This window comes from Podarcis gaigeae (genome assembly GCF_964106915.1).
Source record: "Podarcis gaigeae genome assembly, chromosome: 2".
Lineage (NCBI taxonomy): Eukaryota > Metazoa > Chordata > Lepidosauria > Squamata > Lacertidae > Podarcis > Podarcis gaigeae.
Genome location: NC_139679.1, coordinates 89712594 through 89736188, shown reverse-complemented (window position 1 = coordinate 89736188; position 23595 = coordinate 89712594). Strand labels below are relative to the sequence as shown.

At 41.2% G+C, this 23595-nt stretch overlaps 1 protein-coding gene and 1 long non-coding RNA gene across 8 annotated transcripts in view; one reads left to right on the top strand and one right to left on the bottom strand.

Annotated features, from left to right (window-relative positions):
* Positions 1 to 23595, bottom strand: part of TMCC1 (transmembrane and coiled-coil domain family 1) — a 103391-nt gene that overhangs the window by 15165 nt on the left and 64631 nt on the right. Inside the window, exon 1 of one of the 7 annotated variants that reach the window (XM_083724657.1) lies at positions 21220 to 21473. The exons of 4 other annotated variants lie outside the window; for them this stretch is intronic. In XM_083724657.1, the coding sequence (XP_083580783.1) occupies positions 21220 to 21249 (30 nt within the window). In that variant the 5' untranslated portion in view covers positions 21250 to 21473. Of the gene's footprint in view, positions 1 to 121; positions 262 to 13421; positions 13464 to 21219; positions 21474 to 23595 lie in introns of those variants that run through there. 2 more of the 7 variants (XM_083724658.1, XM_083724654.1) reach the window with 2 other exon arrangements.
* On the top strand, positions 393 to 23207 carry LOC310838261. The gene is made up of 3 exons (XR_014560863.1): positions 393 to 494; positions 15035 to 21812; positions 21886 to 23207. It is a non-coding gene; the product is annotated as an uncharacterized lncRNA (long non-coding RNA).

Genomic DNA, 23595 nt, shown 5'->3' with positions numbered 1-23595 from the left:
TAACATTTAACTTTCTCAACATATTGACTACTTTGAATAAGTAAACCCTTAATAAAAACTTAACTACAATTCTTTTTTTCTTTTTAACGGGAAAGAAAGGATCCCCCTTTCTCTAACCTACCTTGGCTTTTCTGAGCCGCAATAGCTGTTCCCAGTGCATGACTTGAACAAAGGAGCAACATGCCTACAATAGCTCTGCTGAAAGCTATTCTACACTCACTCGCTGCATGCAGTAAAATGAAGTCTTAAGGAAGGTGGCTTAATACAGAAACCAATGAATCATTTAATTACTCAGCAGCTCCTCCCCAAACAGGGAAGGCATTAGTTCATGAAAAATAACAGCATGACATCATGTGAGCTGTGGACTCTTAACACACAGCCCCCCCCTCTTTAAAAGCAGTCCAGAGAAAACAAAGGAAGCTGTAAAGACTTGCCAGCAGATGAAACATGATTCTGCCCTACCTATCACACATAGTTGAGAACCCATGCAAAGGGTGAGTTGAAGCCAAAAGGTGTCATCTGAGGTGGAAGGCACCCAAGGAGGAAGGGGCAATCTTTAAACCACACCAACCTTCACAGTGTGTTCTGCCAATGGAGCAAGTTAAGCTATTTAAACAAAATGAAGAATAGAATGGTTTAAGAGTGACTTGACCCAGTATTAAATTCAAGTGGTGTAGACATTGAAAGCACTATAGGATTTTCGGGGGGGGGGGGAGTATTAGTAATCCCCTCCTTTAAAAATGGAAGGAAGTTAAATATGTACACATTTATGTTCCACAACTCTGAGGGGTCACAACCCTTAACTACTGACCGCATGTCCCATTAGCAGCAATCACCAGGGGGTGATGTAGGTAGGAAAAATAAACTGCACTATGCCTACTATAGATAAAGGCTGTCCAAGTGCTATAAAAGGTAAAGGGACCCCTGACCATTAGGTCCAGTCATGACCGACTCTGGGGCTGCGGCGCTCATCTCGCTTTACTGGCTGAGGGAGCCGGCGTACAGCTTCCGGGTCATGTGGCCAGCATGACTAAAGCCACTTCTGGCGAATCAGAGCAGTGCACGGAAATGCCTATTTATCTACTTGCACTTTTGACGTGCTTTCAAACTGCGAGGTTGGCAGGAGCAGGGACCGAGCCACGGGAGCTCACCCTGGCGTGGGGATTCAAACCGCCGACCTTCTGATTGGCAAGTCCTAGGCCCTGTGGTTTAACCCACAGTGCCACCTGCGTCCCCCAAGTGCTGTAGATAAGGCTTAAATTAAGATGTACCAAAATAAGGCGCACTCTTGGGCAAGGCTCATCTACAAACACACACACACACACACACACACACACACACACCCCTCTACTGCAATGAGTACTTGCTCCTGGACCTTGAGTTTTCTTTGCAGTTTGCAAACTCGACATAGGCAGCAAATTTCATTTTACATGTAGCTTCTGTGTGTGCTATCAGACTTTACTCTTTTTAATGCCCTCTTCTGTTAAATCTTTGGCTGTGAAGCTGAAATCAATTTTTAAAAAACTTTAGACCAGGTGATACTAGGAACCTTAGTTAGCCCTTTAACTGAAACTCTCAGCTAGTGGGTAATTATTAATCCTACTTTTTGACTAAACTGAATTGCTTCCTGAAAGTGGAGCTTTCCAACTGTAAACAGTTTTATTGCTCAGGACAAGCAATAAATGATCTCAGTTCCTCAACTGAGCGCATGGCACACTAGACACTACGCACACTTACAAGAGTTACACATACAGAGAGGGGGGGAAAGTATTAGATCCCCTGCTAAATTTGCCCGTTTGCCCTCTGAAGAAGAAATGACCAGTCCATAATTTTAATGGTAGGTTTACTGTAGCTGTGAGAGACAGAATAACAACAGGAAAACCCCCAGAAACCCAGAAGACAAAAGTCAGAGACTGATGTGCATGCAAAGAATAAAGCTGGTTTTAAAAGGGTTTTAGATAGCCATTGATATTCTTGTCCTCGATAACTATTGTCATGCTACAATGGCCATGTATCAGAGGTGGTACCCCACTCAATTTCAGTTGCCAGGGAGCACGTGGGGAATGTTCTGTTGTGTTCATGTTCCTGCATGCATCTGGTTCCCATAGGCCAAAGGTTTTCAACCTTTTTAGGTTCACGGCTCCCTTGACCAACTACATTCTTTCTTCGGCACCCCTGTGAGGCTCAGGAGCCTAGTTATGTCATCCCTTGCCTGCAGAGCTGGCAGCCTCTCACCCCTTTTTGACCACCCTCCCTTGTGGAGTGTTCCCCCAGCCTCCTCTCTTCTACCCTCTCCTTGGGAGTCCTCTGGGCAGCCGCAGCTGCCACCGCTGGTCTCTGAGCTCCCCCTCCCGCCCCAAAGATAGGTACCTCCTCACACGGCCACACAGAGGTCTGGGAAGCACCCCCTGGCCAGTCCCAGAGGCACCATTTGCCTGGGGAGCTTGTAGCCACAGCTGCTGCCACAAACATCTGTGCAAGCCTTTGGGAGGCAGAGATGCAATAGGGCATCAGAGGGAGGTAGGGGAAAAAAGAGGGACAGAGATCAGTGTTGGCCACGGCACCCCTGACCATGATTCAGGGTACCCCAGAATGCCACGGCACACTGGTTGAAAACCACTGCCATAAGCATCCTGTTGGCCACTGTGGCTACAGAATATAGGACTAGGTGGCCCTTTGGTGTAATCCAGCAGGGCTTATGATCTTAAGTGGCTTTTTGTCTGAATCACTTATTTCAGAAGGTGTGTTTGAAATTTCTCATGAGAAATAGCAATCAACACTATAATTAGTCTGACAATGTGCTACTCCTTACAGTTTCAGGTTTTTTTCAGAAACAGTGCACAGAGTGGCGAACAAGAAAATGAAGTTTCTCTGTGCATGTGCACCTGTTGACCCATCTATACCAATAGCAAGTGCTTTCAGATATCAGAAAACTGCGTCAAGAGCAGTGCTGTGTCTTTATCCAGGGAGTAACTGCCTTGGATTGATGTCATAGTGTATGGCTATATAGTAAGCTGCATTGCCAAACTTGGCTCTTAACCATTAGCTAATAACTATTTACGTTGAACTTACCAGCTGTATTTCATTTTACAGCTTTGATAATTGTAAGTTCATTCAAATAACCCTTATTTCAACTATAGGGCAGGTTTCAGAGACAAGTTTGGGAAGGTGATGGAGGTATTCTAACTCTGTTGAACTCCAAAAAGGTGTTATCTGGCATGTGATAAGCTTTGACTTTTAAAGCAGGGCTGCAAAAAAAGACATGCACATTCCAAATCTAGTTGAATGAGTTTACTGATCTTTAAAGGGGAGGCTCTACTTCTTCCAGTCACTGTGATTTTCTCTCTGGAATTTTGAGGACAGCCCTGCTTGAAGATCTTAATAGGCAGCCGCATCACACAAGGAGGGAGGAGTCGTCTTTGAACCATGCAGGTATGTAGGGCTTTAGTAGTCAATAAGCACCTTGAATTGGGCTTGGACACAAACTGACAGTCAGTGTAAACACTGTAATGTAGGTTGTAGATGGGCGTACACACATAGCCTTATCAGTTACATTCTGCATCACTTGAATTTTCTGGACCATTTTCTAGGGCAGCCCTTGAGGAGCACAGCTTTGAACATATCTTACCATGGAACAGTGGCAAACCAGGTTTAAGGACTCTCTGGCCCACGTGCCTAGTTAGGCCCATAAGGCCTTACCATTTTGCCTCACAAGGCATTTTGGCCCAGCCACCTACACCTGCCCTACACCTGACATCAGAAATAGGTAGGTAAAGACCTGGCTCAAGCCAATAGGGAGTTTGCAGGCACACCTACAAAGCCCCAATGATCATCTGATTAGTGCTGATCACTGATACTTTGCCTGCATAGTTTGATTTCACGTGGGCAAAATAGGGTCACCTCACATCATTGTGACATCAGGGGAATGACAGGCTCCACCAACCTGCCAAACATGGTTCACAGGGCTTGGGGAAAATAATAATCTGGATTACCGACCAGAAACAATACAGACTAAAAGGCATCCCTAATTAACTGAGCAGCACACTTTTAAAAAGAATTTATTATTATAGTAACTGCAGACTGCAGGCACCATTTATTCAAAGCAGGTTTCTTAAATCCTAGCAGATAAGAGAAAGCTGTTAACATTATTGGCTATGCGTTTCTTGATGGGTTTAGCTACTAGCTGCACCCAGAGTGTGTGAGGGATGGGGCGCACAGAGGGTGATGTTCACCCTCGTGAGTCCTGCCCGGCTGCTGAGCACTTGCCCAGCAGGGCGGGGGAATGGGGACTGACAGTGGGGTGTGGCAACATCCTCAATATTGGGGGGGCTGAGTCCTGTGCCCCAAAATATTGAAGTTGGCTGAAGCCCCCTCTGCCTCATATACTTGGTGCCGTTGTGTTGGAAGAACAAGAAGCATATGTATTTGGGCCCAGAGAAGAGCAGTGATGAGTTTGCCCTGTACCCAGACAGAGCAGGAGTAAGGTGATGCCTTCATACAGCAGCAAGAGTAACCAACCTTCACCAAGGCCTGAAGATTCCCTTTGAAATCCCATGTAAATACAAGTCCTGCAGATGACCTAGATGTTCTCTGATCCATATATAATGGGTACATTTGTTGTACAGCTGGTTTTTAAACACATAAATTATAAAAGAATGTTTCTCATAGGATGTAGTGGTCACTTTAAAAGAGGGACAGTTCTATGGAATCCTTTTGTAGAATAAAAGGCAAAGGGCCTTCTTGGTGCTCGCCCCCGCTTTGTGGAACACCCTCCCGTCAGATGAAAAGGAAATAAACAACTATCTGACTTTTAGAAGACATCTGAAGGCAGCCCTGTTCAGAGAAGTTTTTAATGTTTGATGTCATATTGTGTTTAAATTTGTATGAAGCCACCGAGAGTGGCTGGAGGAACTCAGTGAGATGGGAGACGGAGACATATACATATACATATACATATACATATACATATTATTATTATTATTATTATTAATACTACTACTACTACTATTACTATTAATTCTGCAGACCGGTTTCTGAAGATTATTTCAGTTGTGATGGGAAAAGAGCTCTAATTCCCAAAATGCTTATATTCTGGTGAGGTTAGACTATAGAAAACTTGATAAGCAATCTTAATTACTAAAACTTGCATGAAAGATTTTACTGATGCTTTAAAGGAAAAAATCCATTTCCCTAATTATGGGTAAATTACATTTCTTCTGGCTCTGTTAAAACAAAAAATATGTAGTGTTGCTGAGTTGTAGTTTAAAATTTTGTTGCTTTTTGTTGATTGCAAGGATGATTATTTGCCCAGAAAAGCACCCTAAACACATTTCTGATAAATAAGTAAATAATAAAACAAACTGGGATATTTTTTCTGCACCAGATAGCTTATAACCCAGTGCTGTTTTGAGGCACATTCCACCTTGAGTGATCATGTTTATAGTCTGCTTGTTAGAAGAAAGCTCCGCAGTTATTATCCATTAGTATGTCTGGAAATGAAACAGAAATTGGATGGCTTTCTGTCATGGGCTATTTAGTTGTGATTCCTACATCGCAGGAGGTTGAACCACATGACCCTTAGGATCCCTTCCAGTTCTATGATTCTATGAATTCTGCACTTTCACAATTGTAATTTAACTACATGTTGTCCATCCAGTGTTTAGAGAGACCCAAAATCCAAGCCCTGTATAAGAACTTACATGATTCATGATGAGTACACAGAGTTGAGTGTACTTTGCAAATCTGCATGTCAGTAAAGCAAATGTCCTAACTTGACATGCAGCCGAGAGAAATCAGTAAAAACTATGACTGACTGCATCAGGTCCTTAAAAGATACCTGAATGAGCTAGCCAACAGCTATTCTGCACCATGTGGATTAGTATCTCCACCGGAAATTATTGGTGCCCTGCTACGATGCATACATATAATTCCGCTGACAACTCCTCTCATCTGACATCATCCTTAACATAACACTGTTTACTCAGCATGCTGGCAAGTTCATATCACTGTTTTGGTATTGATTACTCTAGATAGCAAGCTGGCGTTTCTATTAGCAAAAGTCTTATCTGAACATTTAAAACTGCTGTTAAAGTTGTTTTTAAAACAGCACCAGCACATTAATGCTAAGGTTCATAGAAGCACAATACAGTAACCACAACTTAAATGACTGAACCCTTAGATCGAACTACAAGTATCGGTCAACATTGCGTGAATGCAAGGATGGCTTTATGTGGGGAACCAAGCAGAGTGTGTGTGTGTGTGTGTGTGTGTGTGTGTGTGTGTGTGAAAATGCCCCTAACTCTCCCTATTGGTGGCTTATTTTCAGTATTTTGAGCTCAGCTGGGAGGAAAATAGGTTAATAATGACCTGAGAGGATAATGGCAGGAAGCAACAGATCAGTGGCAGTTCATATGCTTTACATCAGGGATGAGGAGCTTCTGTCAGCCTGAGGGCCACATTCCCTTCTGGCCAACCTTTCAAGGGCCACAGGCAAGAGTGGGGCAACAATGAATGCTAATTCTAACTCTGTACAGTAGGCTAGTTTCTACACACTCATCAGTGTTAGAAACTCAAAATATATAAGCTAATCGCCAAATGGCACCCTAAACCTAGGTTACAGTTGCCACAATGGAATGTCTAATCACCATTGTTATTACTATTAGCATTATTACTCATTATATTTCTATACCACTTTATATTTTAAAGGGGGGAAAACCTCAATGTGGTTTACACTGGGAATGGACAGGCAAGTCCCAGGCCCCTGTGGAATGGTGTGAGAAGGCACCTCTCTTTGGGGCAGGGGGGTGCAGCTCAGAGACCAGGAGTGGCAGCAGCAGCTGCCCAGAGGACTCCCAAGCAGATGGGAGAAGAGAGGAGGCTGAGGGAACACTCCACAAAGGAGGGTGGTTCAAGAAAAGGTGAGAGGCTGCCAGCTCTGCAGGCAAGGGGTGACATAACTGGGCTCCTGAGCCCCACAGGGGTGCCACAGAAAGAATGTACCGTATTTTTCGCTCTATAACACGCACCTGACCATAACAAGCACATCGTTTTTAGAGGAGGAAAACAAGGGAAAAAACATTCTGAATGAAACAGTGGATGTATCATTTTTGTGCTTCATGCTGTGGCCACAGATATGTGATCTGATGGTGAATTTGGGGTGACCCAATGCAAAAATCCTGAGAATTCCTGTGGATCCATGCTTTGTAACCACGTTTTTGCACCATTGCAGCCCCAGGCAACAGTGGGTGTGTGATTTTTTTGGTGCAGGCTGTAGCCATGGACATGCTATGTGATCTGATGGTGAATTTGGGGTGACCCAATGCAAAGATCCTGAGGATCCATGTGGATCCATGCTTTTTAACCACGTTTTTGCACCATTGCAGCCCCAGGCAACAGTGGGTGCGTGATTTTTTTGGTGCAGGCTGTGTGGCTTGTATAAAGAACTCCAGTTTTGAATTACTAAATCTGCTGCTTAGAGACTATTAGCACCACTTCTGTCATCTCTTAATGAAGTGGATCTGGGCAGCTTAATGCTGAAAATATTGTTATATGCCACCCTATCTTTGAGCGGTGTGAGATTCCAGAGGTACCAGGCACACTTTAACCCAGGGGGACACAGACTCTGGTGTCTTTATGATGTATGGTTTATTTACACACATATATAATCTGAAGCCTACAATGGAAGGGCCCCCAACCTTCCTCCCCCGGAAGTTTCTGTCTCTCTCATAGACACAGCAGCATCCTTGCCTTTTTCAGAGAATGGTCGTATCCCACATGTTCTAACCCAAGACCAGGTCTTTTGTAACACAGAGAGAGGCCCCACTATCTGCATTCTCACACTTAGTTCTTTGATGATTTGTTCTGCTAAGGCTCACTCATCCCAGGCTATTACCTCAAACAAGCTTTTACAAGGGTTGATTGCCTAGGATTAAAGGGGGTGCCAGAAACACAATTTGGGAAGTTTTCCGAGGTTCATTAACTCTTCACATGCTAATTGCAGGGGCTTTGAAGTGGGTCTCACATGTTCATACAGACTTATCTGAAGACAGAAGGATCTGTCATCCTGTTTTAACATACCAGTTCTAAAGTCTAACACTGATTAAACCCAGGCATTAAGCCTCCCACCAAAAGACCTGGTCTAGGATTAGCAAGGTTATTAATATTAAGATACTAGCAGTTAAATGTTTATTTCTATTGGCAGAGACGGGTAAAAATATGCAAGTATTTAAAAATGCAGCTGATACAATACAGCAATAAATTATTTGATTCATTCCTCCTGCTCCCATCCTTTCACTTCAGTAGACAATGAGTAGACGCTACCTCACCTTTAATGTTAAGATTATTTCCTGTTATTATTGTAGGCCAGCTCAAACATGTTATGAAATTTGCAAACGAACAGTGACTAAATAAATATTACTAGGATGACAAAGTTTACGACACCAGACACACATACTCACATGTGTGGCACAAACTTCCTGCAGATTTAATAGATTCTAACTGACATCTCCACAAACAGCAAAGATTAAAAAAGGAGGGCCTACAGTGATATCCACCTAATTATCTAGCACTTTATCGCTTCACTTAATCAGTAAATATGGAAGAAGCAGGAGTATATGTGTGTGAACATCAGGGAGGTGTTAAGAGATTGTTTCCACTGCAGGTGCAGTGAGGAATGTTACTTCCGCTGCCACAAGGCCTTAACCTCAGAGCACAAACATTGGCCCCTCAGTCTAACTGCTCCACATTCACTTTGTGGTGAAAAGGGGTCCCAATAAAAGCAGGGGCTCTGCATAGGGCAGAGCAACCTCTTTTCCAGGATTATAGAGAGCAATAAAATTCCTGGCAGATCCTCAAGAGTAAAGATCCTCATCTCCCCTTTTTCTAGTTCACAGAAAGGACAATTGATATTGTTTAATAGAAGACACTCTCTACCCAAAATATAAACAAACTGAGCCAATAGAATGGTGCTTTTTCCTGCTTGAATATTCTGCAGCCATTTCTACCACGTAATTATTGTAACCAAATGCTCTGGCTCATATTACTAGAGTGCCCGTTCCACATATGAATAAGAATGAAGGGGGAATTTCTTGGATCAACTATTTTTTAACATGAAGTTATCAAAGTGTAATGCAAACATTTTATCTACTCTCCTCTGCATACCAAACTTGAGGGATAACAGGTATTAATAACTTAATAAGCATGTGCCTCTCATACTTCCGCCATTTACTGAAACGCAGATGCATAGAAAACCTGGGATTTTCCACATTTGTTTCTATTCATGTTGGAATATGATGCTTGATGTGGCAGCTTATAAAAACCTAAAAAGATGGCAAGTTTATTTCTGAAGGTCACTGGTTTAATGATAAGGGCATGTGCCCATACAGGCCGCTTTTTCCAACACCAAGGATGATTCTGCAATATGTTCAGGCTTCCCATGAAATGCACATTGTACAACTGAAAAGCAAAGCAAGCATTTGCATCAAAATATGTGGCTGACCTAGGCAGCCATGTGACACATCAATTTTACTAATATTACTCCTCATAAAGAATGTGCCATTTATATTCAAGATTAACACTCACTCAGACGGGAGCTCTTACGCTTCCAAGCTTCTTAACTGCAGATGTTAAAAATGACTCAAGGATTATAAAAAGCCAAGCCAGCAAGGGAGGGGGGAGGAGCATATCTAAGAATATTGCTTATTAATGAGCCACTGGAGTTGTAAACAGAGCAGCCAAATCAGATGCAGCAATGCTTTTCTGCAGGATCTCACCTTGCCAGGTTCACTGAAATGATTTTCACAGCACACACAGGTACAGCAACACCACATAAACATTGCCGCATGGCCCGTCTGCAACGCCCTGCTCAGTGCTAGGTACTGCTAGGACTGTCGCCCAGACCAACTACTCTGCTCCCTACATCTGTGAGACTGAAAGAGCTCTGGGCACTTGCTGTATAAACAGACCATTTGCCAAAACAAGCAGCCCTGTGTGCTCCACTATCACTGATGCAAATGAATAGTTACACTGAGCTCACGCATGGTATATGCTTTTCCTTCAGCAGAGAACATTTTAAAAAATGCAAGCTCACCGTCGCTTAAATTTAAAGCTACAGAGCACACAACTGTTATGCCCATTACAGCTCCAGGTCAATTACAATTCACTTTCCTTCTATATGCTTCTCTGCCCCTGGGTGTTGGAAAAAAACTTATGCTAGCTACCCAGGCCTTTGGCTCCTCCTCCCACCCCAAGTTTACAAGCTCTGCAATGCCTTGGAGCAAGGGTGAATAGGTGCATAGGACCTGGATACAAGGACAGTTAGAGGGAAAAACTTTCAAGTGGTTTTGTGCCAGATAACAACTTTGCCCTAGGAAAAGCAAAACAGAAACACTAGAAAAACCAAAGGTTCAGACAACTTTAAGTCACCCACAGCATAACAAAGTTTATCAAGGCTGGCATTAATTAGAGTGAGGAACTACATGGGCATATTTTTCAACATATCAATGCAGATCTTTCAAGGGCATCAAAGATGTTTTTTCCCAACTAATCAATGAGATCTCAGGAGAAATTCATCCACATAACCCAGTCAACTAATTTAATGTAGCCCTGCTCCCCTACAGTGGTAAACTGGATCTCTGCACCTGACTAAGGGCAAGAGTGGAATGCAAAATAGAGGACACTGTTGTTGGTACAAGTGGCAGAGAAGTTTTGAATGCAGAAATGCAACTCAAGAGTTTTACAACTTTCTCATTGTTCCTTCACTGGTAACATCTCATCATATTGTGACATGTGATTGAGGTTTCCCAATAGAGATGCCAGATTAAGACACTGTCCCAATACAATGCATGATGTTCGGTTGTGAAATCAGTAGATTGTAGTTTTATGATTTTGTGTTATTTTTTTCATGGAATTTATTGTTAGCCACCCTGATATCCTTGAGGAAGGACAGAATATGAATTATTTTTAAAAATAAAAAGCTAACTAAGGTAACTTGGGTAGAGACTCCAACTTTCCAGAACATCTGTCATTGCCACAGTAGAAAAACCAACTGTCCATTGTGAACACTGCTGCTGTAAAACAGTTTGGACATGAGCTGGATCTAGATTTACCAATTTAGAGGTGGAAAGGAGATTTCCTGTTGTTCTCTCTCCCCCCTACAGACCCCAGTACCACTTTCTACATTGTCCTGGACAGTTTCCCCTCCTTCTGAAGCAGATTTTCAGGAGAACAGGCAAAAAACATCTCCCCTCTGCCCCTTCCAGCAGGAGATCCAACCTTGCACCTGTGTAGTCAAGCTCCTGATATCTTTAACCTGGCAGAGACTTATCTCAAAACATTGGGAAGGAACTCAACATGCTCATTTTATAGGATAACTCATATAGTAGGCAACGGCAACTTGGAAGAAGTTCATTCCTGTTCTAATGAGATTCATTGTCTGATACACAGTGACCCACGAAGACTCTCAAAGAGATACTGTAACTGTCTACACTGCACACTGGGACACTTGAGACATCACAATAAAGCATGGTTTATCATTATGGGAGGGAGCCATAAGGAATCTAAGGCTGGCATGTGCTCCCTCACATACACACTCCTGCAAAGCTATAAAGAGGAGACTGGAAGCTTTGGCTTCCAGTTTTGATTAACTGTGGCTTGTTGTTTCATCCAAACCTGACAAACTGGTTACTCTTAGCCATGTTTTGTTGAAACAAACCAGCTCCATAACCCACAGACTACACTACAATAATTAAGGTCAACCAGTTTATCAGGTTTGGATGAAACATCAAGCTGCAGTTAATAATAATAATTAAAAAAAAAACTAGAGCAAAAGCTTCCAATCTCCTTCTCTTAGATAAGCTGGAAACATGTAAGCTCAAAACTTGTTGGATGCTCATAACACCTGCAGTTAACCAAGGCTCCTTTCCAAGTCTGTTTGGAACCAAGAAGTTTAGACAAATGAGGAAGGAGCAGCATAATGTCCTTGCCAAAACAATGCTAGCAGAATAAGTACTCTAAGATTTAAAGTTGATAGACGCTCTCAGAGCAGACATGGTGAACATCCCTGGATTTCTCTCCAGGGATGCACTGGGATTGGTTGAACATGGCACAAGTATAACAGTGTGTGTGTGTGTGTGTGTGTGTGTGTGTGTGTGTGTGTGTAGGCCAGCTAAAGAAAATACTGCATTCCAAAGCACTGGCAGAATAATTCAGAGATGGAAGAATAGATTCATCAATTAATTTGGTGAGCTGAGGATTCCTTCTCACGTACAGGACAGTAAGTCAACTTAGTGCCTGTTAATGTCACATGTAGAGCTTCCTCAAGCTTGATGGGGACAGATTCCGTTGCTTATTCCTCTCAATTTGGTGCAAGGTGGGGGGAGAGAAGAGTGTGGAAATTGTTATATTGGAACTCAAAACCTTTATCCAGCAAATTCATATATATGATTATCCATGTACTTATAAACCACATTTATCTATAACAAAGAATAAAAATATTTCAGTGGTACATGAAAGTACACTGGCAGTCTAAAAACTGATCATATTTCTATATATTGAAGACTGTATATTAATCTCAATATAAGTTCTGGGCTAAATTGGTTTCGCCTGTTTTCAACACAGCCCCCGCTGCCAACAAACAAGAACCCCTCTTATAAAACCTATTTCAATTGAGACCATAGCTGTATTGGGGGGGGGGGGGGATAGCATGCATACCTATGGCCAACAATGCAGCCTTCAGGTCACTAAAAGACTATTTGTAAAAAATAAAAAATCCCTCTTAGTTATTATCCTTAAATAGTTCAGTTATTGTAGTTTTGTTTCCAATATATTTGAGAATGTTTCTCCAAATGAAAGGATTTCTCTGTATAAGCCAGTTTTCATGCAGCGCACTTGTGTGCATACATAAAAGTGTATAACTATTTGTGGAATGCATGGCCCTTCAAAAGGAAGCTTGTTATGTAACTGGGGAAAAGCACTATGAATGGAAGAAAACAGCAGTACGGGTAGGGGGAATGATATGCATGACTATTTCTTTATATATTGTTGCAAGGAACAAACACCCAGAAGAGGAGAGAAAAAAGGGATACTAAATTTCAAAATGTGAACAACATGCAGAGAAAAGTCAGCTAAAATAATTTTGTAAGTTCATTTTATGCAAAACATCGATTCCAGGGGTAGCCCTCCAGATGGTGTTGGATTACAATTTTCAAGCTAGTATGGCTGAAGGCCAGGTATGGTACATACTGTAGCGTAATAGTATTTGGAGGGAACCACACTGGCTACCTCTGATTTGTCTATAATAAAGACAAGTTAAGATCAAGGGGATATAACTGAAGGATGAGATTATATGTAATATTCAGAATCAGACAGAAGAATATCCCTATAGAGGGTAACCATATTTTACTGTACTGGCAGATAAAACACACCTGTCTCCCAAATGCCTTCCAATGCATGTGCAGATGGGGGTTCACCCATCACCATTTGCCACTGGACCAGGCCCTCTCAGAGGTCCAGAGAGGCCCATGCAACTTCCAGTTTTTGAGGCCCCTAGCCATAATAAAAATAAAAAAGACAACACATGAAAACCATATAAGGCACCTAAAAAGCATGGAACATAATTTGATTTTAAAAAATAAAATAATAAGAAATGTTTTTATAGTCTTTTTCTTTGCAAAAACACTAATCATTGAGGAAAATTTAGCTTACATACACTGTCACAGTCTACATTAAACATTGCAACTTTTCTCTAAACTAAGAGGTCCCAAATGCTGGATTTTTTTTCTCATAGAGAAGTTGCTTCATCTCCTTAATTATTTGAGTTGCCTTTTTATTTAAGAGCAATTGTATGTCCCAGCAGCCTTGAGGGTTTTCAAAGCAAAATCCATTTCCCAACTCCTTTACGCTGCAAATGTCTGGCACAATGGGGACCTGCCTAAGCTAAATGGCTTTCAAAAAAATTACAATCTCTGCTATAGGTCCCTAACTGTGTCCCCAACTCCATACTTCTGTTAGAATCTGGTGAATGCCCAATCTCAATTAAAGCATGGTGGGCTGCCCTAAAACATTGGCTCAGTATTTCAGTGTTTGATCTAGGGAAGAGTTTGTATCAACATCTGACCAATGAGGAGTTTGTCAGCAAATGGCAGAAAACCATGGCTAGAAAAGCCACCTCTAATGGTCTGTCAACCCCCCCCCCCCATCTTTTTTACCTGAGTTATGAAGGCGCCCTAAAGACACCAAAGCAATGATTATGGGATAATACACATAGTGACTTGCAATCTCGATCGCAGGCACTCTGTAGTCCATTGGCTGTAGGAGTACAATATAGGCATGTCTTTAAGTTAACACCTTACACTAGAAACTTTACAGTACCAAATTATCGAAGGTTATTCACCAAAGCCAGACTAAACATTTCCCCATCTGCAGTGTTGGATGGCAGGTTGAGAGGAGTTCCCTACCAGGACAGACTTTGCTTGTGTGCCCAAGACATCGATTCTATAAAACATATTTTGCTGCACTGTGCAAAATACAAGCAAGCCAGGGTTGAACTGATATTGCCCTTGTTGGTACTTTCCCCTGGAAAATCAGAGGCTCACTATGTGAGGCTCCTATTGGAAGACCAGACAAATGCTAGAAAATTAGCAGTGGCGAAGTTTTTATTGGTGGTTGCAAGAACCAATGATACCTATTCTCTAACTCTAAACAAAATACTAAATTTTATCACCACAAGTGACAGCTGAGTGCAGCATGGGAACCAAAGGTGGACAAACTACCCCAAAGGAGCACAACATGTCCCCCACCAAAGTTAGTACTCCTTCCCTAACACCCCATACACCCCAAACAAGGAGCAGATATCATGATATCAGGAAACTTAGAACCAACCCTAGTAATTTCTAAGACAAAAGTAGTCACATCTCTTCTTGAAATTTCATCACCATCACAATTACATTATCTGCTTTGCTTGCCACTCTCTATGAGCAGGAGATGAACTCAACCTGCATGATACAAGTTGCTTATTAACCAAATCGGTTTCTTACAGTTCCAGGGAGAATACCAGAATCTTGAGACACCCGAAAGAACAGCAGATTTATTGCAATGAAAGCTTTTATCTAAGTCTGGTATCTTTACAATGTCACTGGTGTTTTTTTCTTGTTTTTTCTTTTTACCATAGAGTAGCATATATATAAGGGACACGGGTGGTGCTGTGGGTTAAACCACGGAGCCTAGGGCTTGCCGATCAGAAGGTCAGCAGTTCAAATCCCCGCAACGGGGTGAGCTCCCGTTGTTCGGTCCCTGCTCCTGCCAACCTAGTAGTTCGAAAGCACATAAAAGTGCAAGTAGATAAATAGGTTCTGCTCCGGCAGGAAGGTAAACGGCGTTTCCGTGCACTGCTCTGGTTCGCATTTCCGTGCACTGCTCTGGTTCAGCCAATAAAGCGAGATGAACACCGCAACCCCAGAGTCGGCCACAACTGGACCTAATGGTCAGGGGTCCCTTGACCTTTAGCATGTATATACCTTTGGAATCTTTCATTGTGAAAAGTTCCAGGAAATACACCTTGAAGTCTTCAGGCTTTTCTTACCTGGGACCTCTCTTTAGGCCAAACACACATTTGTGGGCATATTTCTTAATATTATACCATATGTTTGCATGGTCTTATTGTTCATCCATGACAGATGGCCATCCAACCTCTGCTTAAAAACCTCCAATGAAGGAGAGTCCACCACCTTCCAAGGGAGTCCATTCTACAGTTGAACTGCTTTTACTGTCAAGCTGGGGCCCAACCCAAAATTTGGATACAGCACCATTGAATGTGTGGACTAGGTGACATGGTTTACATGAGAAAAGAACCAAGGATATCTGTGGGAGGCAAGGCTCTTCAGCTGAGATACCATGTTATCGAAAATCAAGTATTTTTTATAACCTTAATGTAATTAATCTGCTTTAAACACTTATTGCCTTCAGGGGTTCAAAAGTGTAGATAATAGAGATCTGCTTCACAGCAAGCCTGCTAACAACATTTTTTTCATTTATTAGTCATAGTTCATCATATGAACTCTGAATACAAGTTAAGACATCTAGCATAATAAAAATATATACACTTGGTTAAGTACTTCTGCTTCTGTCACATGTTCTGGAAACAAAAGCAAGTTTGTATATTTCCTTAGCCAATAAGATATGTCAGTAGTTTCTACAGCATGTTGCGCACGCGCGCACACACACACACACACACACACGACAAAAGCAATATTTAAACTGAACCTTAATTTCCCACAAGATGAAGTGGGATTTATAGAGCGCCAAGTTCACCTCTGAATGGCAAATACATCTATGTCAATTTACAAAACATGCCTGTTTTGCACAACTACACATTCATTATGATTGCTTGTGGATTAATTTTTGCTTATCTTTTACAAACAAAAATTAGCTTACAATATAAAAAGGTAGTAATTAGGATGAATAACTTTCAAGTAAATCATTGGCAGATTTACTATTTCTAGCTATACAGCTAGAGTTGACAGCTATGAAACTACATAGAGAAAGAAAAGACTTCTAACATAGGAGAATTTCATTTCTGGTTCAGGGAACCCTGTCAATGGTTCAGCTGGGTTTCTTCACTCAAGTCCTCACCAGTTTACCTACAAACAGGAAGCTTGCCTCATTTTCAAGTACACAGTTATATTGATTTATTCAGAATATGAAATGCTTACTTACCATCTACATTTGCTAATCGGCTTGCAACCCAGGCTAGACCTCTTACACCTAGAGTCTTGATGCTTAAACCCTGGTATCACTTAGGTTGAAAGGGAACTTAAGAAAACAGGACTCTTGCTACAACAGAATAGTCTAGCCTACTATACTACAGAGCATGTAAACCCGTAGCAATGGAGGCAAGGTTAATGGCAGGTCCTCTGATGAGCTTCACATGAACTTATTTAAATAAGCTAATAACTGAGAGATTTTTTTTTTAATTCCAACTGCTCCCCAGCACCTGAAGTCTTTAATGATACCAAACATTGGTTCAGTGCTGTTTAATTGTGGTGTGTGGTTTGCCACCCTCATAGCAGTAGAGATGTCTACTAATCAGAAGGATCTCTGTTTGACCACAGAACCACTCAAACAAAGTCTGTTTCAGCACGTATACTAGCAAAAGCTAGAGAACACACTGGGTAACACATATACTTTAATCCATATTTAATTTATTCCAGTTTGGTAACCTAACATTCCTAGCCCAGTCTGCATGCATATCAGGGTTTATTGCAGACACTAGACTTTGTCCAATGGATATATGCATTAGTACTGTTCCTGCTAGAGAACTGAAACAAAGGAGATATTTTAGTGTGATGGATTGTAGGACTGGGAGTTCTTGCCCCCCAATTCTATCTACTTTCTTTGCTCCATTTAAAATGGCTTATAATTGTCCCCACATTTGGGGAATGCACTCCTAGCATTCCACCTCCCCCTTGTATAGTATCCAAAATATGCATTTAAGAAGTTCAAGTATGCATTAGCTCAAATTACAATGCATATAAACTTGGCCAAACTAGATATTTAGTGAAAAGCAGCCTTGAGAAGTTGCAACTGGAACAATAGCATGGGAAAGAGATGGATCCTTTTGTCCTCATCAGATATTTTAATGCTCAAAATAGCCCCCACCCAAACTTCTTTTCCCCTTTAAGGGTACAAAACACACTTTACCAATCAATACACTGAATAAATCAAGCTTGCTCTACATATCCTGTTTGGCTATAGTTTAGCCTGCAGAGGGCACTCTAGATGAAGGTAAAACATTGCATTTGTGAAATCTGTATTCATAGATGGATTGTGAATTTTTAGATCAATCTCTTATCTTAGATTGCCACAAACATAAATGTTAATGCATACTTAGTTATATTATGCATATTTACATGATTAGAAATGTGTGGATCAAATAGATTTTACATGAATTAATTTATAGGTAATTTTAAACATAAGTTCAAAACTTAAAGATGTTCATACTTGCAGTATTAACGAAAATTATGTTTCTAGTTGTGAAAACAGTTTTTGCTCTGGAATAAAAAGGGGGGAGGGAAGTGACATGATGCTAGAAAAAGCAAAAATCCATTTAAAGAAAGACCGTAGTGTACACAGCACTTGTTATTTATTTGAAGGATGTACACCACATTTCTCCACTTCAAAAATGAAAGCACTCAGATGCTTATGCAACACCAAATAAAAAAAATCTATAAAATACAAAAAGTAGCACTTAAAAACACTGCCATTCTTTATATGCAATATACATTCTTTGGGGGGGGGGGAATGCATGTCATTTCAGAACACTGTATGACCCACTCTACTAACAGCAAATATATAAATCCCTCTCCACTAACACCAAATGTAACCTAACTCTTTACATGTGTAGCATTTACAAGCTAAAGCTATAATTCAGCAAGAGAAATATGTCTATTCAGATTCCAGTTCACCCAGGGGCTTAGCTCAATCTTCATGTTGTACTGTGATTTTTGGGTGAAGTGCAGTATACAAACCAAGTAAATAATAAATAATTATAATTATAAAGCCAGGCCCTAAACAAATCCTACTGCTTGTTGCTAACCACCTCATCTGGAGAGAATTGTAGGTACTTGCAGCTGTAGAAATGAATGAATTTGGTGTTGTTAGGATAAGCAACTATACTACTGATTTCAGGGTAAGCCCTAACATTACGTGGGATGAGGCAGCTACCTCAGGCTGTGTATGCTGGAGGGCAGGAAGCAACAGTGAGGTGCTGGAGGATGGAGCTGTGGCCTGCCTTGAGCGCCTAAGCTAGCCGCCTGTCCTCAAGTGCAGTGATGGATGCTGTCCCTTCAGTAGGTGAGATCCAACTGCCAGTTTGGGTGGTTTTTATACATGAAGCAGGGCATTCGCAACAAGCAGCAAAACAATTTGACAGATATGAATATAAGAGATGAAGTATGTGCCCTACATAAATTGGGTTGATGGCAAAACCAACTTGTTAAAAAGGCAGGGTGTGTGGCCAGTATATTGTAGGGACCACTAGGGGAAAAGAGGCGCAACATGCTTGTGTATTGAGTGCTTTCTTCACAGGTCCAGAAATTTAGACAGGTGCAGTACAGTACTTTGTTTCTACATAACCAATATTGCATCAACACTACCTGGCCCTTAAGATTCCTCACAATGGAGACTGTAAGCATTAAGAACAGGCCTTGCTCCCACAACATTGGAGTCCCACTGGATCAGACAAAGGCCCACCATTCTGCTTTACCTAGTGGCCAACCAGGTGCCTCTAGAAACCACAACAATGCACCTAAGCACAATACTTAGGAGAGGAAGTTATAGCCACATATATGGGTGGCAATGCAACCAATATACTCAAGAACATCACTGAACCAGCTGAACTGCTTCCTGGCAGAACAGGACAAAAGAACAGGTTGTGCCACTTCCAACAGACTTGCCAACTGTAACCTGCTCACTTTATTCCACAGAACTTAGTGGGAGCCACTAAGAATCAAATGTATTCCTGTCTGCCAAGTTTTATTTATTATTTATTATTCTTTATTTACTGCATTTATATCCCACTTTTTCCTCCAAGAAGCTCAAAGTGGTATACTTGATCCTCGCCCCCTATCAATCCCCATAAGAACCCTTGTGACTGAGAGGTGGTGACTGGCATCACTTTATGATCATGCTAGAAAGCAAATGTCAGCAAATCAGTGGGGTCTTATGAATAAATAAGAGTGTTGGGCTTTGACAAGGGAGACTTGGGTTAAAATCCCACAGGACCACAAAATTCACTGGTCTTGAGCAAGTCACTAATAATCAGACTAATCTGCTTTGGAGATGTTTGTTGTATTACAGTTACCTTCTCCCAATTTAATCTCTTACTACCCATCTTTAATTTGCAACGATTATGCATTGTATTTTAACTACCTAGCACTCATTCCACAGCAAATGAAAGGAACTTTAAATGCTCTCTATTTTCACTGTTTAAGCCCCAACAAAGCAGCTCTGTTCTGGGAACAAGAGCACAGAGAACAAATACAGTATGTCATTCTCTTATTTTCATTCCTATGGATTTCTTATTTGAAACTACTCCCCCCCTCATTTTTTTGCATCTCCTGATACAACTGGTAGCTGTCTTTAAAGCTGCACAATGCCACAAGCCACTGAACTTTTATAACCCCTGAGCAAACAAACTGTGATTCAGCCATGCTGACAAAAAAACAATCAAATAAACAAAAACTTTCTGCAAACTCAAACAACAAGGAAAGAGTAACCATAGGACAAAGGAAATAAATTCTCTCTGGAGTCACGGAGGTGGGAAGACATTCAAATGGCTGTGTTAAGGAATATTAACAGATCTAATGTAAGCTGATTAGGAAACCAACTTTTACTATATTAAGAGCAGTGAGGACCAAACATTCCAATTTCATAATCAAAGTACCTCATTCCATATTTGCCTGTTAATACTACCAATAAATGCACGATCTAGATAGACAGAAGAGAGGCAAACTCTGTTTTAACTAAAATATAAATGCTACTCAATGACAAACCTATGTTTCACCCTTCTGAAATTCTAACATGTTCATGCAGGTTGAATTTCAGTTTGTTGCTAAAGCAAAGACTGACCTCAAAGCCCTAAGGGGGGGAAATCACTTTGCATAACTACAAACAGCTCTAATGAGGATGAAAAGGGACAAGAAGCTTTTGTATTATGATTTATTTCATAGAAAAGGGCAGCTTTATGATGCCCAATTATTCTTCCATCATAAAAGCAAGCAAAAAAAATGTGCACAAATACACCATTTATTACTGGCACTATTTATATGACACAAATGGAACAAAAACCACCACCATAAACCATTTCAAGCCCATCTCATTACAGTTCCAAAACAGACCAAGCAGGCATGCACAACAGAAAAGGTATGGCTAAAGTCATTCATCCAAGCCTCCCACTTTCGAATCCTTCTACATGATGAATATGGTTTATGCCTGCTATATATTTCTGACATATTTCATGCTCTCGATCAGCCTGGATAACCAGGACTTGTAAGTCTACGACAGAATGAACAAAAATAGCAGACAGCAGCTATTTCAGAAATGAATGGAGCATCTTTTGAAGGAATGCTTCAATGCATGTATTCAATTCCTATCTGCATGTTGAGCTTTCTCTCACTAGAATGTTAGCAAAAGCACCACTAAAGAAGGGAGGGTAACAAAACATACTGTATCAGAAGAGGATGTTGAGGTTTCCATGCTGGCTCTGAAACAAGCAAAAGAACGTGCAGTAAAGCCGAAGGCTTCTCCCTAGCTTGAACATGCTGTCCTAGAGAGTAAGGTTAAGCAGAATGTTGCTCTAGCCTTGTTAGACTGAATTCTGTCCTGCCAATGCAGTATGAATAGAATATGAAGCAGGGGCACCCTAGGCATGTTGGCAGAGCTCTGAGTGGATGTTCCAGAAAGAGAGGGCGACTCCTAACAAGCAAACTGCTCTGTGTGTCACATGAACAGTCTTCAGCTGTGTCACGAAGCCCACTAAAAATATTCCCAGCCTCTGACAGAGAAAAACAAAACTGGAGTTCCTTTTTTTTGTAACAGTACTGCAAGCAAGGATGCTTTCTTCCTTATAGATATAGGAAGAACAACACCATGTTTGTTTTTTACCCAGAGGGAAGGCAAAAAAGCTACACCACAGACTAATTACATTTTAACTTTAATAGTGGTGACTCCCCCCATCGCATATGAACATACCTGCCTCCATCAACACCCACACTTGGAGTTCTGGGTTTCTGTGTCTCCATCTTCTAAAGGAGATCAGAGTGAAATGCTACACGTGTGGACGTCTAGGCCATATGAAGAGGGAATGCAGATATCCCAGGGCCAAGACTAAAGGTGGTAATTTGGGGCAGTGGCATCAAAACTGTGCAACTCTCTCCATAGGGAAACTTACTTTACTTGTCCTTTGATGGCCTCATGATAGCAGGCTACCTTATCTTCTTTTTAAGAGAAACTTTGAACTTGCCTGAGTGATCTTTCATGATAATTTGACTGCTGCATTTATTATCAACCCTCCACATTGCTGCTACTAACTGCCCCTCAATAAACACTGGCTGTGTTAGCACATCATGTTAAACCAGGGGTCATAGCCCCTTTTGGCTCATAGGCACATCTGCAAACTGGATAAACTGTCATAGGCATCCCTGCCACCCTGCAACTAATCGCATACTGAAACCTGGTCTATTGGCTAAAACAGACTGCTTCTTTCAAGCCTAATTTCATGGGTGGGAGGGGTGTGGTGGGGAAGTGGCTCTGTGGGCACAATGGAAGGCCTCTCTGTACACACATGCAGGTACCATGCTGGTAACCCCTGCAGTAAACCATAGTTAACATTTGACTATGGTTTAGTGTGAAGGAGTAGTACATTGCTCAAAAGTGTCTGCTTTGGCGTTACCTGGGCCACAAGGAACAAACCAGAAAGTTTTGCTTCCTTGCAAACAAACCATGAGTGGTAGCCAAAGTTTTTTTAGAGAAAACTACCTGGAGTTTAGATGACACAACATGCCCAGGTTTGCTGCTCCTGAGATGGCAATGGATTTTGTGATGTATTTACCAGCAAGCTGCACATTCACATTAACTATAATAATTCACAGGACTTCGGTTTATGAGAGCTTTTTTGCAAGGAATTTTTTTGCCTATGCAGCTAGTGACAATGAATCAAGCTTGTTAAATTCAACTACTTCAAGATCAGAGCAGCTTCCATCTCCTTCTAGAACAATATTTTTAACCAGTTTCTATTCTTGTTAGATCAGAAAACCATGATGAGGATTGATGAACCTGCTTCTCCACCCCATACCCAAATAAGAGTAATGCTTACTGCCAAGTCTTCAGGACCAAATTTAAAGGCACAAGTGTTTAGTTTACTTTTATCCCACTTTTAAAAAAGGATTTAACACAGTTTACAAAATTAAATATGCTGCAACAGAACAGGCACAGGAAAATAAATATCAACAATTCAGAATATAAAATTAGCACCAACCAGATTCTTGGTACTGTTCTCTATATTCGTAGTGTTCTCTCTTGAAGATATCTAATTTAAATTTTGTCATGTGTTTTAGCACACATACCTATGTTTTCAACTCAACTGGTCATTCAATTTCATCATGATTTTACAGAATGACATAGGACTCCTTTGGAGCCCATAAATCAGGACCACCTTATCAATGATCCAAAAAACAGTCACTAACAGGGTTTACCACACCTATCAGTCAATCACCAATTCCTACCACTCTTCTGAGTAATACCCCTCCCCACCCTCTCACTATATATAAGAGTCTGGTAACTTCTGTTTCAGTGTATCTGAAGAAGTGTGCATGCACACGAAAGCTCATACCAATAACAAACTTAGTTGGTCTCTAAGGTGCTACTGGAAGAATTTTTTTTATTTTGTTTCGACTATGGCAGACCAACATGGCTACCTAGCTGTAACTAAAAACATGGCTTTTTAAAAAGACCACTGAATTTAGAAGAGATGTTTTGAATTCAAGTATAGTAACACATATCATGCAAGCACTCATTCAGTTCAGCTGCTAAATTATGAACTCT